This window comes from Zalophus californianus, chromosome 1 (assembly GCF_009762305.2).
Source record: "Zalophus californianus isolate mZalCal1 chromosome 1, mZalCal1.pri.v2, whole genome shotgun sequence".
Classification (NCBI taxonomy): domain Eukaryota; kingdom Metazoa; phylum Chordata; class Mammalia; order Carnivora; family Otariidae; genus Zalophus; species Zalophus californianus.
Genome location: NC_045595.1, coordinates 92,645,736 through 92,660,346, shown reverse-complemented (window position 1 = coordinate 92,660,346; position 14,611 = coordinate 92,645,736). Strand labels below are relative to the sequence as shown.

General features: G+C 35.3%; 1 protein-coding gene and 1 pseudogene across 3 annotated transcripts in view; one reads left to right on the top strand and one right to left on the bottom strand.

Moving 5' to 3' along the window:
- Positions 1–14,611, top strand: part of STAG1 (stromal antigen 1) — a 419,741-nt gene that overhangs the window by 326,666 nt on the left and 78,464 nt on the right. For all 3 annotated transcript variants that reach the window (XM_027584268.2, XM_027584270.2, XM_027584269.2), the window contains one exon: positions 6,281–6,384. In XM_027584268.2, the coding sequence (XP_027440069.1) occupies positions 6,281–6,384 (104 nt within the window). The remainder of the gene's footprint in view (positions 1–6,280; positions 6,385–14,611) is intronic.
- On the bottom strand, positions 10,461–11,423 carry LOC118357041 (annotated as a pseudogene).

Here is a 14,611-nt window from a genome sequence, read left to right as displayed (position 1 = left end):
AAAATATTTGCCTCATAACCTCATTCTTAATCTGTAACACAAATCCTTCCCCAAGTTTTTATAGACCTTCTCTTAAGGTAGAGGTTTTTATAGTATATTTAACCCTACTTTATCATTTACTTTATTTGCATGTGTTCTTTTCTCCGTGGATATCCTTGGTAAGAGGACAGCTCTATTACTAAGTTGATGGGGCCTTCTGCTCACTAGGTTAAACTCTCAACATTACTCCAAATCTCTTCACTTTTGTGATCACAGGAATATGAACATACATTCTACATTTTCTCCTTATTTTACTTATACATGTTCACAGCTAAGTTCACTGACTTTTATGCATTCTTTTTCCATTGAATCTTAATATTTTCAGTTTCAGTAAAATCAATTCCCCTTCTAATCACTACAGCCCAATCAACACTTGAGCAAAGTGTCTGGCATAGTATTTAGTAGTACATTCCATTCATTTTTTTTTTACCCTTGACTGTCACCATAGAATCCGCATATTATTAGAGCTTGTTGTCATGATTCCATGCCATTTTTTTTTTTGTCATCCCATGCTCTAGAAGGTTATTTCCAATAAGAAGAAGGGAGGCAAGGGAAATAAATTAAGGGGAAAAGAGCCAAAGTGCTATGCTTTGGTATTGCTAACTTTTTACTCATTTGAATAATATGTGCCAGTCAATAGATAATAATTACTAAGTCTGTCAGTTGTCAATGTGTTGTGCATGAATTTACCTTGTTGAAATAACTGTGTACTATTAGGTGTTTTGTTATGATTTAAATTTAGTTGACATTGGGTTTAACTTCAGTTAAGAAGTTAGTTTGGTTTGGTTTGACTTGGTTTGGTTGGTTTGATTTTAGTTAGAAAAGTGAGTTATAAAATGGGAAAAAGTTCTTAAGTGAACCACAGTTTTAGGATATGATTGAATCTGGGACAGTAAGGCTGAGGAAATTATGAATAACAAGTACAGAACTATATCTACATCATGACTCAACTTTTTTCACACATTTGTTCATATGCGTGCTATGTCATGTATTAGCTCTGGCATGGAATGGCATCCAGAGCAATTTTCTGTGCTATTATTTTGCTGTATTTTATGGTAACAAAATGCCAGCAGTAACTTATTTATTTTTGAGACTGATTAGAAGTTAAGTTACATTTTATTTAGGTGGAGTAGAAAAGATATTCCAGGGGATGAAAGTTTAGTTAGCAGTTGAAAATAGGACCAAAATTTGGGGAAATTCATTGTCAAAGACTTATCAATAGCAACTTAAATCACAGTAGCCTAAAGACTGCCTCACAGTGTTTTTAAGGGACAGGGTTTTGTTGTCGGTGGTCGTGGTGGTGGTGGTGGTTGTGTGTGTGTTCTGTAGCAAAATCAAATTATTGGGTAAATTTTTAGTATAATATGAGGGCCTCGGTAATAGGTAACCAGGTAACAAGACCATAAGTAAGTCATTTAATTTATGTGGGTCTCTGCTTCTTTATCTGTAAAAAAGGAAATCCCCAAAATTTAGTGTAGATAATCTTCTGTGGTCATTTCTACTGGTAGAATTCTATGATCGACGTACTAAATAAAGTAAATGTGGATAAATGGAATTCCTCAAAGCAAGGAATCATAAATTTATTTATAATTTTAAAATATTTATTGATCACTTTCTATATGCTAACTGTTCACACTAAGTACTCAGGGTATAGTCTTAAACAAGGTCAGCTCACAGCCCATATGAAGTTTACATTCTTATGGGGAAGGCAGATAAAAACAAGTAAACAGAATAATTTCAAGGGTTAATAAGTGTGATGGATAATAATAAGGAGAGGAGTCTGTCTTTAGATTGAATCCTTAAAGGAAGATTTCTCTGAGGAGGCCACCTATGAGCCAAGAATCTGAAGGATGAGGGAGGTAGCCATGGGAAGTGTCAAAAGAGAGCCATCTAGGTAGTGTAGATAGCAACTGCAAAGATCTGAAGCATGAATGATACTGTTATGTTCTAGGAGCTGCAATAGCCAGAGTGCAGTGAACCAGTGGCACAAGATGAGATAGAGGCAGAAGCCAGATAATGTGGAACATTTTAGTTTGTAAGCAGATTTATTTAGTTCATTCTAAATAGTAGGGGAACGTGGAAGGATTTTAAACGGGAGTGATATCCAATTCATATTTTAAGAAAAGTGCTATTTGTAAACATGACTTGGGATAGGCAGAAGACCAGTTAGGTAACTGTGGCAATGGTCTCTATGGGAAATGACAATAAAAATATGGAAGAGGAAGATGGATTATAAAGAAAGAGCCCATAACCACTTAAAGATTATGGTTAGGAGACAAAAGCAGGAAGAGCAAGAGAGAGTCTCTAGCAAGCTGTATAAAAAAGATGATGAGATAATTATACCCTATAGAAGCTTAGTAAAGAGGATGTTCAAGAGATCTATGGCTAATAATATCATATCCTGCAGAGGAGAAGAAGAACTATGCAAAGATTATTAGCTTTAGTGATGATTTAAGTTGTTGGTGACTTTTAAGCATTTCTTTTCGTTGGTAGGCAAAGAGAAAAGCCACAGTTCAAGGTGATGTGAATAAAATCAATAATGAGGAAATGGAGGTGATGTGCAAAGAGGTTTCTGAAGGTTTGGAAAGTTGTGTAGTTATCTGATAATTCATAGTGTGAACAGTTACCCATTTCTTTCTGTCACTGGCTATTCGGCTCTTGTTTGTGGCTTATGGCTTGTTTTGCTTTCAATTTTATTACTTGGTTTTGCTGTCATATCTTAAAGGGGATTTCAAAACAGTTGAAATTTAGTATTTACCATGTCTAAATAGATGTTTCAAAATTATAAAATAACAAAATGAATGGCATTGGACACTGTATAAGGTTTGGTTATTCTTCAACACTAAGAAGGATTTTAGAGTAGGGGAAAGTTTCCATACTTGATAAGTTGTTCTCTCTCCTCACTTTCCATAGAGCGAGATTTTCTTCATAAATAAAAGAAAATGCATTTAGTTCATAGACAAACTTGTCATTCCTTTATCTGCAGCCAAATGTGAAAAATTATGAAATTCTAGAATCATAAAAATAGAAACTTAGTTGTTTTATTGAGTGGGATGCTTTTTCCTACTATTAGGCTTTAGATCGAGGAGTATAAATGGAAAAGCTGAAACTATTTCATGTGGCTTTCCTAAGACAGGCTGACGTTCATGTGTTTTTCTTAAGACAATCAAAATGTTAAAACCAAAGAAATGATTAAATTTAGTTGAACACACATATTCTTGTGCAGGATGATTTGAGAATAAAAAGGACAAGATTTTATTATGTCCTTGCCTTTTATTGCTGTTGCCCAATTTTTTAAAAAAATAATATAAACTTCTGCAGCTTAATCTCTTTAATTTATACCTAAGTTTGTCTCTATAATCCCCACATCTATTGGCCTTTAACATAAATAAGTATACAGAAAAAGGGGGAGAGGGAGAGAGAATTAAGCTAGTCAAATTAGCACTAAAAATCTAACTTTAAAAATATATAGGGATGAATTCAACAAGGAAAGCACAAAACAGTGTGAAGAAAACCATACATTTTCTTAAATGACATTGGATAAGATCTCAAAAATAAAGGGCTATCTTATGTTCCTGGCTGAAAATGTTACTAAAATGTCGGTTCTTCCCATGTAACTTTTTTCAAAAATACCATTTTGAGGAGCGTCTCGGTGGCTCAGTCAGTTAAGCATCTGATTCTTGATTTTGACTCAGGTCGTGATCTCAGGGTTGTGAGATCAGCCCCACGTCAGGCTCCGTGCTGGGCCTGGAGCCTGCTTAAGATTCTCTCTCTCTCTCTGCCCTTTCAACCCCCCTTGTGTGTGCACGCTCTCTCTCTCCCAAAAAATCAATTAATTAAGCAAAATAAAATAAAAATAAATAAAATACCAGTTCAAATCCAGTGGGTTTGAGAGAGTTCTGGGAGGTGAGATAAGAGGAAGAACTAAAGCAAAATGATTTCAAAGTTTATATAGAATTTTTTTCCTTCTGTTTAAAAGGCAGTATAACATAGTGCTTAAGAGAATAGACTCTGGATCAGACTACCTGGGTTCATGTCTTGACTTTACCACTAGCTGAGTACTTTGGAAGTTATTCAAGGGTGCCTGGGTGGCTCAGATGGTTAAGCGTCTGCCTTCGGCTCAGGTCATGATCCCAGGGTCCTGGGATCGAGTCCTGCATTGGGCTCCCTGCTCCTTGGGAGCCTGCTTCTCCCTCTGCTTCTCTCTCTCTCCCTCTATCCCTCTTTCTCTCCCTCTGTCTCTCATGAATAAATAAATAAAATATTAAAAAAAAAAGTTATTCAACCTCTCTGTGGCTCATTTTCCCTATCTATAAAGTGTGAAGATATTAGCTCCTATCTCTTGGAATTGTTTTGAGGATAAAACAAGTTAATACATATAAATCACTTATAACAATACCTTACACATAAAAAATGCTTAATTGTTTGCCGTTAGCATTATAGAAATTAGAAAATATTTAGAAAAAGGACTAGGTAAAGGAATCTTGTTCAACTAAATGTTCAATTAGTTTAATTAAGTTATATATTAAAGTACATTATATATTTTAAAGCAGCTATCATCAAAACAGTATGGCATTATAATAGGAATAGACATATAGATTAGTGAAACTAAATAAAGAATTCTGTATATGAGAGCCTAAAACATTTTTAAAATGTTTAAATGTGATATTTAAATTCAGCAGGGAAAGCTGGTTTACTTAGCAGTGGTGGAGGCCTAACTGGCTGTTCATTTGGCAGAAACAAATAGGCCCATACTTCATGCTATCAGCAGAAATAAATTCCAGACAGATTAAAGATGTAAAACGTAGAGAGAGAGAGAGAAAAAAACGAATTAGAAAATATATTTCTGTAATCTCTAGGATAAGGAGATCTTTGAGAGCAATACAAGAAACCCAGAAGCCTTTTTTATCTATAAGAGATGATGGATATTAGTTAACTTTGTGATAATCATTTCACAATATATATGTCAGATCATTATACTGTACAATTTAAACTTGTACAGTGTTATGTCAAATATATGTCATTAAAACTAGAAAGCAAAAAAAAGCCAGAAGCCATAAAACAAATCAGTACAGATGTGACTTTGTAAAAATTAACAATTACTATTAAAAAGAATTTCTGTCTGACAAAAAAATACCATGAGGAGTCTGACATCAAAAGGACAAACTGGAAGAAAATATCTGCCTCATTCAAAAGACAGAGTTAATACTTCTTATATACAAGAGTTCAAGAAAGGTAACAGTAGAAAAAACAGGCAAAGAATAAGCAGACAAATCTCAGAAAAAAATTCTAAGCCAATAAGAAAATACATTTCACTAATTAGTAGGAAGGAAGAAGCAAAATGACAGTGAAATACCATTTTTCAGTCAATGAATTGGCAAATACTGAAAGGATTTATGACATTTAGTGCTAGCCAGGGGTATGAGGAACCAAACATCATTGTTGTAGTTTGAGGTTTGGATTGCAATAAATAGGCTTATATTTATCAGTATCAAGATTTTAACCTTTGACCCATTACCCTCTTGGGAATTTATTCTGTAGAAATAAAAGTATCAGTTACATAAATATATATGTGTTAATGATATTTATTACTGCATTATTTATAGTAACAAAAATTAGGGAACGATTTGAGTAAACAATAGAGGTTTGACTAAATTGTGGAACACTCGTTACGTAATAACTTGTAATTATTTAAGAAAATTATTATTAAAGAGGGCACGTACTGCATGGAGCACTGGGTGTTATATGCAAACAATGAATCATGGAACACTACATCAAAAACTAATGATGTAATGTGTGGTGATTAACATAACAAAAAAGAAAGTTATTCATACGTATATATAGTGACTTGAAAGATAATCAAAATCTATTGTTACTTTTTAAAAATATGTGTAGAACTTTTTTTATTTTAAAAAAGATACTGTATTTTATGAGCTTTAAAATGATCTGGAAGGAAATATAGTAAAATTTTGGCATTGCCTAATTCAGAAATATGGTCCTAGAAAAGACTAGGTATTAAAGAAACCAGAGTGTATTCTCTTTTTCTTTACTTTATCTCTTGTTTGACTTACGGTAAGCACATACTGCTTCGTAAAAAAAGAGAGAAAATGCAGAGCTTAACTTCAGTCTTTAAAATAACCAGTAATAGAGTATGTTTGCAGTTTTTTATAATTGTATTCTCTTTAATACATGGTTATTGTAAAACTATCTACTCATACTAATGCGTTTTATTTCACTTTAGCAATGTCTGACCGTCAAGAGAGTGCTCTTATAGAGCTAATGGTTTGTACAATTCGTCAAGCTGCTGAGGCACATCCTCCAGTGGGAAGGGGTACTGGCAAGAGAGTAAGTTATATTAGTGAGAAATCTACAAAAAGACTTTTAATGTGTTTAAGTGTCTTAAATATTTGAAAATTTTAGTGATATATATTTATCCATAAAAACATGGTATTTTTGTAAATGATATATGCTGTGGTGCTTTGTCTTTATATCCTATCTACTAATTACACTTAGGTTTCAAAAATAGATTCTTCCATGTTCCCAAAGCACCTGTACCTACTTCTGGTTCTAGCACTTTAATCATTTTCACATTCATATCTGTTAAAAATGCAGAAAGGTCTGAAAGCAAATGCCTATTTTTACTCCTCCATTTGGCAACTGTTTAATCTTTGGATAGTTGATTGTTTTCTTTATGTGTTAATTCCCTTATTTGTAAGATGGGGCTAATACTGGTTTTAGTGGTATTAAAGATGAATTGAGATAATCATTGATAGACCAGCTGTGGTGGTATGCAGAGGTAGGTAATTCTTCTCTACACCAAAAAAGAAAAGAAAAAATATAAAACTGCAGAATTTGTCCAAAAACCTTATCAAAGGGTTCTGGGAATTCACCAAAGATAAAAGACAAATTGAGAAGCATATATTTTTGAAAAACCACCAAAGCTTCAGGTAAAAGCAACAGAAGTCTGCTGCCTTTTTGCCTGGCATTATAATTTACACACACCCACCCACAAACTTGATGTAGTTTTACCAGAGTGGTACGTCTGTAAAAACCAGCAGCTGTGCTCTCAGAGGGGCAGACTCATGGTACAAATGGCAAAAGTCCAGAGCTCTGTGAGCCAGAAATGGCAAACATGGTAGAAACAAACAAGGAAAAACCCACAGCTGTGATATTCAGAGGTTGTGGTCCCAGATAGGAAGAACAGTTGACTGACCAAGAATCTAACTAAAAAATCCTGGAAATGAGAAAGCCATAAAAAGGATTAGATGAGCTCTCCATACATCACTGGCTGACTGAGAAACCTGAGATAACCCGATGGAAAATAAAAGTCAAAAAGCAAACTTAAGAACTGGCTGGACTTTGTTTTTTCTTTTCCTTTTTTATGTTTTTAGTTTTTATTTTAATTCTAGTATAGTTAACACAGAGTGTTATATTAGTTTCGTATGTACAGTATAGTGATTCAACAGTTCTGTACATTACTCAGTGCTCATCATGATAAGTGTACTCTTAATCCCTTCACCTACTTTATCCATCCCCCACCCACCTCCCCTCTGGTAACCGTCAGTTTGTTCTCTGTAGTTAAGAGTCTGTCTCTTGGTTTGTGTGTGTGTCTCTCTCTTTTTTCTTTCCCTTTGCCCGTCTGTTTCTTAAATTCCAAATATGATTAAGATCATATGCTATTTGTCTTTCTCTGACTTATTTCACTTAGCATTATACCTTTTAGCTCCATCCACATCATTACAAATGGCAAGATTCATTCCTTTCTATATATATATATATATAGATATATATATCTGTATATATATCACATCTTCATTATCCATTCATCTATTGATAGGATACTGGGCTGCTTCCATAATTTGACTATTTTAATAATGCTGCAATAAGCATAGAGGTGCATGTATCCCTTTGAATTAGTGTTTTTGTATTTTTTTGTATTTTACCCAGTAGTATAATTACTGGATTGTAGTATAGTTCTGTTTTTAACTTTTTGAGGAAACATTGTACTGTTTTCCACAGTGGCTCCACCAGTTTGCATTCCCACCAACACATAAGGGTTCCTTTTTCTTCACATCCTCACCAGCACTTCTTGTTTCTTGAAGAAGTGGCTGAACTTTGAATATGCTTTCTAACCCAGGTCTCAGAGGGGCGAACCCTTATAATAAGATTTGAAGTTTAAGTTAAAGATTACTTTTTTAAATATAAAAATTAGAAAAATAAGTTAAAAATCCATAATTACTGTTACCTAAAAATGTTAACTCTTCTAGAAAAATTACAGCCAAGCAAAGAAACAATAAAACATGACCATACTTGGGGAGGGGGGGGGGAGCAGACAATAGAAATGGCTTCTCAGTAGGCCTAATTGTTGGATTTAGCAAATACTTCAGAGCCCTTTTTATAAATATGTTGAAAGAATCAAAGGAAAATATGTTCAAAGAATTACAGGACAATATGATAACAGAAATAAGGAAAACTTAATGGAAATTCTAGAGTTGAAAAGTAGCAAATTTGAGATGACAAGAAAGAAACATTGAATAGAAGGTAGATTAATAAAAATTATTCTGAAGAACAGAGAGGAAAGAAGATTGAAGAAAAATGAACAGAGCCCAAGAAATGTGTGAAACAACATTAAATGCATCAAATTTTTATAATGAGAGTTCCAGAAAGAAAGGAGTAAGAGAAAGAGACAGGAAAGAAAAACATTCGAAGAAATACTTACCAAAAACTTGCCAAATTTGATGAAAAACATTAATCCAAAGAATAAGAAGCTTAACAAAACTCAAGTAGTGTAAACATAAAAGATTTATCTCCAGATAGGATAGTCACTGTTCAAAGCCAAAAACAAATCTTGAAAGCAACAAGAGAAAAACAAGTCATATAGAGGGCAATTGTAATAAGATTAGCAATTAATTTTTTATCAGAGACAGTGGAGGCCAGAAGACTGACAGAATGACATACGCTGAAAGAAAGCAAAGTTGCCAACCAAGAATTCTAAATCCAGTAAAACCATCTTTCAAATATGAAGGTACATTAAAAACATTCCCAGAAAAACAAAGATTGACAGACATGTTGCTGGAAGACCTTAGAAGAAATACTAAAAGAAGTTCTTCGAGCTGTAATGAATAATACCAAATGGTAATTCTAATCCATAGAAAGGAATGAACAGTACCAGAAATGGTAAATATGTGGGTGGATATAAAAGGCCGTGTATATTATATATATTTTTTCTTTTAATTTCTTTCAAGGGACATGAGATTATTTAAAGCAGTAATTATAGCACTAAAGTACTAAGATTAGAAGATACATAGATATATATGACAGCAATAACATAAAGAAGGGTAAAGCAAATGGAATTATATTGGAGCAAAATTGCTATATTTTCCTGTAATTAAATATCACCCTAAAGTTGATTATTGCAAATTAAAGAGTTTATTAGAATCCCCAAAGAACGTAGTAAAGAAGGAACAAAGAAACAAACAAAAAGACATGAGATTTATAGATAGCAGAATGGCTGACATAAATTCAGTCATATCAAAACTTAATTAAATATGAATATACAGAGGGGTGCCGGGATGGCTCAAGGCCGTTAAGCGTCCAGCTCTTGATTTTGGCTCAGGTCATGATCTCAGGATACTGGTATCAAGCTCCATGCTCAGCAGGGAATCTGCTTCAGGATTCTCTCTCCCCCGCTTCTGCCCCTCTTCCCACTTGTGCGCTCTCTTTCTTTCTCTCTAAAATATATATTTGTATATATATAGAAATCCAAAACATAGAAATTGGGAAAACTATGGACTGGGCATGAAAAGATACTAAGAATTTATTGTTTCATTTTGTTGGAGATGGCAAGTTTTATTGTTCTTAAGTCTTCACTGTTAAAAATACACAAATATTTATGGGTGAAGTGAAACGATATACCAAGAATTTACCTTAAAATGTTAAGGTTAAAAAAAAAACTGTAGGAATTAATGAAGCAGTAATGACAAATGAATAGCTTTTAGAGTTTCCAAAATAAAAGTTTTAAAAATATGTGTTGTCCGAACTTTGAGATGAGAGCCTATTCAGGCTAAGCATTTTTTTTTTTTTAAAGACACATTTATTCAGCGTCATGATCAGACTATTACATTTAGCAATCAACAGCATGGGTGCAAAAAAAAAAAAATCTACATTAAAACCCTTTGTTGGAATGCTTTACACTTTCCACTGAACAGAAACTAAAATAACCTGTTATACAATTAGTCACAAATACAGTCCTTGAGTTTTTTGCCCATACACATGAGTATTGTCTAAAACATGTCTTCTTTGTAGCAGCTAGGCCCTGCCACCACTGTGCTTGGCTGAGTTCACAAATCTGTTGTAACCTGTAGCTTCCCTGTCACTTCTCTGGCTCTCCTCTCCTGCTAAGCTTTGTTTCCTGGCAGTAATTAAAACCTTCTGCCACTGCCATAGCTACTGCTGCTGCTGGAACCACCATAGCCACCTTGGTTTCGTGGTTTGGCAAAGTATCGGCCTCCACCACCATAGGGGCCAGAGCTTCCGCCTCCAAAATGTCCTCCTTTCATGGGTCCAAAATTTGAGGATTGATTGTTGTAATTGCCAAAATCATTATAGCTTCCATCATTACCAAATCCGTTATAGCCATCCCCACGGCCACCATAGCCACCACCACCTCGACTGCCACCAAAGCCACCTCGACCACCGAAGTTCCCTCCACGACCAAAGTTGTCATTCCCACCAAAACCACCTCCACGACCACCACCAAAGTTTCCAGAACCACTTCGACCTCTTTGGCTGGATGAAGCACTAGCCATCTCTTGCTTAGATAGGGCTTTCCTTACTTCACAGTTGTGGCCATTCACAGTATGGTATTTTTGAATGACAATCTTGTCTACAGAGTCATGGTCATCAAATGTTACAAAAGCAAAACCTCTCTTTTTGCCACTGCCTCGGTCAGTCATGATCTCAATCACTTCAATTTTCCCATACTGTTCAAAATAATCTCTTAGGTGATGTTCTTCAGTGTCTTCTTTAATGCCACCAACAAAAATCTTTTTCACAGTTAAGTGGGCACCAGGTCTTTGAGAATCTTCTCTTGAGACAGCCCTCTTTGGTTCCACAACTCTTCCAACCACCTTGTGTGGCCTTGCGTTCATGGCTGCATCCACCTCCTCCACAGTGGCATAACGTGACAAACCCAAAGCCTCTGGAGTGCTTGGTGTTTGGATCTCTCATTATCACACAGTCCGTAAGCATTCCCCATTGCTCAGAATGGCTCCTCAGACTCTCATCGGTTGTTTCAAAGCTCAAACCTCCGATGAAGAGCTTCCACAGCTGTTCAGGCTCTTTGGGAGACTCTGACTTAGACATGAAGGCGGTGGGAGGGGAGACTTTAACGATGCTTACTCTGCGGCGTCCACGGGCAGAAAGCCAGGCTAAGCATTTCTTATCCTTTTGACGTAGCTCAGTCATTTTTTGTGCACTTTCTTGCTTTCCCATCAAGTTCACTTTCTACTTTTACTGTTTATATTAACTATTGCTACGTAAAAAATTACTTTAAAACTTATAAGCTTAAAACAGTAAGCCTTCATTATCTCACAGTTTTTGTGGGTCAGAAACTTGGGAGTGTCTTAGCTGGTTTTTTGGCTTAAGGTTCTCATAGGGTTGCATTTAAGATGTTAACCAGGGCTTTAGCCTCTGAAGATTTGGTTGTTAATTTACTACTTCCATAATGGCTTACTTACATGACTGGCAAGTTAGTGTTGATTATTAATGGGAGGCTTTCGATCCTCACCTTATGGACCTTTCAGTAGGATTGTTTGAATGTTTTCATGACATGGTTGCTGCCCCTTCCCCCCTGCCCCCAGAGTGAAGTATCCAAGAGAGAATAAAGCAGAATGAATGATCCAAAGGAGAGTAAGGTGGACTTCTGTGTCTTTTATGAGCTAGTTCTCAAAGGTCACATAACATCATTTCCTCCACAGTCTCCTATTGGTTAACACATGTCAACCTTAGTCATTGTGGGAAGAGACTATAAGAGCATGATATCAAGAGGCAGAAGTTACTAGAAGGCATTTTGAAGGCTGATTCTTATATTACTCTAGCACAGGAATCTCCAACAAGCCATGGTGCCTTTTAATAGAGTAGTATTTAAAGTTAAAATCTTGTCACTAAGAGTATTGTCATTTGGTTCTTTTTTTCTGATAGACACTTTGAGTATACAGAGCTAAGAAATATATGTATATATTTCTCTGTATGTATCCATATATATTTAAATTACATATTTGTATTGATATTGATGACTTAAATTTAGCATAACAAGGTTTTTGCCTTTTTGGTTTTGTATTTTTTTCCTCTTCTTTTTTTTTTTTTTTTTTTAGATTTTATTTATTTGTCAACAGAGAGTGAGAGAGCACAAGCAGGGGGAGCAGCAGGCAGAGGGAGAAGCAGGCTCCCCGCTGAGCAAGGAGCCTGATGGGGGACTCGATGCTAGGACCCTGGGATCATGACCTGAACCGAAGGCAGCCGCTTAACCAACTGAGCCTCCCAGGCATCCCTTTTTTTCTCATTTTTATTTTTTTGAAATACGTAAAACATTTACATAGGTAAAAGGTCAAAACCATGTAAAAATATACATTCAGAGAAGTCTTTCATATATTTATATCTCCCTTTACACCCCATTCCTACTATATAGTCAGAATATCCTTCCAGTGTTTCATTTTACAAATATAGATAAATGCATGCACTCCATCCTCCTCCCTCTCCCTTAAAAGATAGCATATTTTGTAGTGTTCTGTACCTTATATTTTTATTTAACAGTGTATCCTAGATATCACTCTACTATACCTTTATTTGAAGATCTTCATTTTCTTATGGCTGCATAGTATCCATTATGTGGATACACAATTGAGAGTCTTTTGGGTTGTTGCCAGTCTTTTACTATTAGAAATAATGTACTATTAGAAATAATTCACTACACAGTGAATAATTTTGTATCATTTCATACTTGTACTACATGTGTTGGTGGGGTAGATTGCTTAAAAGTAGGATTATTATGTCAGAGGGAAAATGTGTATACAATTTTGTTAGATACTGGCAAATTCCTCCTTCATAGGTAGTATGCCATTTTTGCCATCCCATCAGAGGTTTTGAGGATTGAGTCCATGCATATAGACTGCCTAATACAATGATCACTTAGTCAAAGACAACTGTTTATCTAAAATCAGTATCTTTAGACCTCTCATACATTGCCAAATGAATTTCAAGACTTCTCAATACCCTGAATACATTCCTGGACTTACATTCCACATAATATGTAGTCCCTTACATTACTTTGTGAAGAACTAAACGCAGTACAGTAAATCATTCCAAATGATTATTTTGTATTTTAAGAGGTTGAAAAGCAATAAAGTTCGGGAAGAGGAATTAGATGGGAGACCTTACTACTTCTTTCACATACTCTGAAACATCTACTGTGAGAATGAAGACCATTCTCAGCACTCAGACTATTGACATTCCAGAAAATGTCGACATCACTCTGAAGGGATGCGCTGTTATTGTGAAGGGCCCCAGAGGAACCCTGGGAAGAGACTTCAGTTACAGCAGTGTAGAACTCAGTCTCCTTGGAAAGAAAAAGAAGAGGCGCCAACTTGAGAGAAATAGGAAAGAAATGACTATTGTTTGCACTGTCTGTAGTCACATACAGAACATGATCAAGGACATTAGACTGGGCTTCCATTACAAGATGAGGTCTGTGTATGCTCCCTTCCTCATCAGCGTTGTTATTCAGGACAGTGGTTTTCTTATTGAAATCCAAGATTTCTTAGGTGAAAAATACATCCACGGGGATTGGATGAGGCCAGGTGTTGCGTGTTCAGTATCTCAAGCCCAGAAAGATGAGCTAATTCTTGAAGGAAATGACAATGAACTTGTATTGAATTCCGCTACTTTTTGATTCAGCAAACCACGACACTTAAAAACGACTATCAGAAAATTTGGGGTGGTATGTTTCTGAAAAAGAAACAGTTCAGTGAGCTGATGAATAAGATCTAAGTTGTCCAGCTACAGAAACAGCAAGATGCCAGATGATTTTTCAGAGTTATTAGTGATATTTTAAAGATGCAATAAAAGCTGTATTGATTTAAAAAAAAATAGGGTTTACATTTCTAAAGTGGTAATTTATATTGGAATGAAACATTCAGCCATTCAACATTATGGTGCTAAGTTCCTTCAAGATAATAACAAAATACAAAATATCTTGGGGAAATGATTATCTTAACTTGCATTTTAACATTTTATTTTTGGAACCACTTATGGTTTAACTAGTTGAATATGGGACAAGGTGATGGGCATTATCAGCTTCAGTTGGTTCAGTGATGACGGGCTATACCTCTATGTCTGGATTATTGCCTAACAGACTTAGGAACTTAGAAGGACAACTAAATATAAATGAGTCCAGAGACATTGTTAGTATATGCTTTAAAAAATAAGTGAAAATTTGGGGTGCCTGAGTGGCTTAGATGGTTAAACATCTGCCTCTGGCTCAGGTAGTGATCCCAGGGTCCTGGGATCGAGCCCT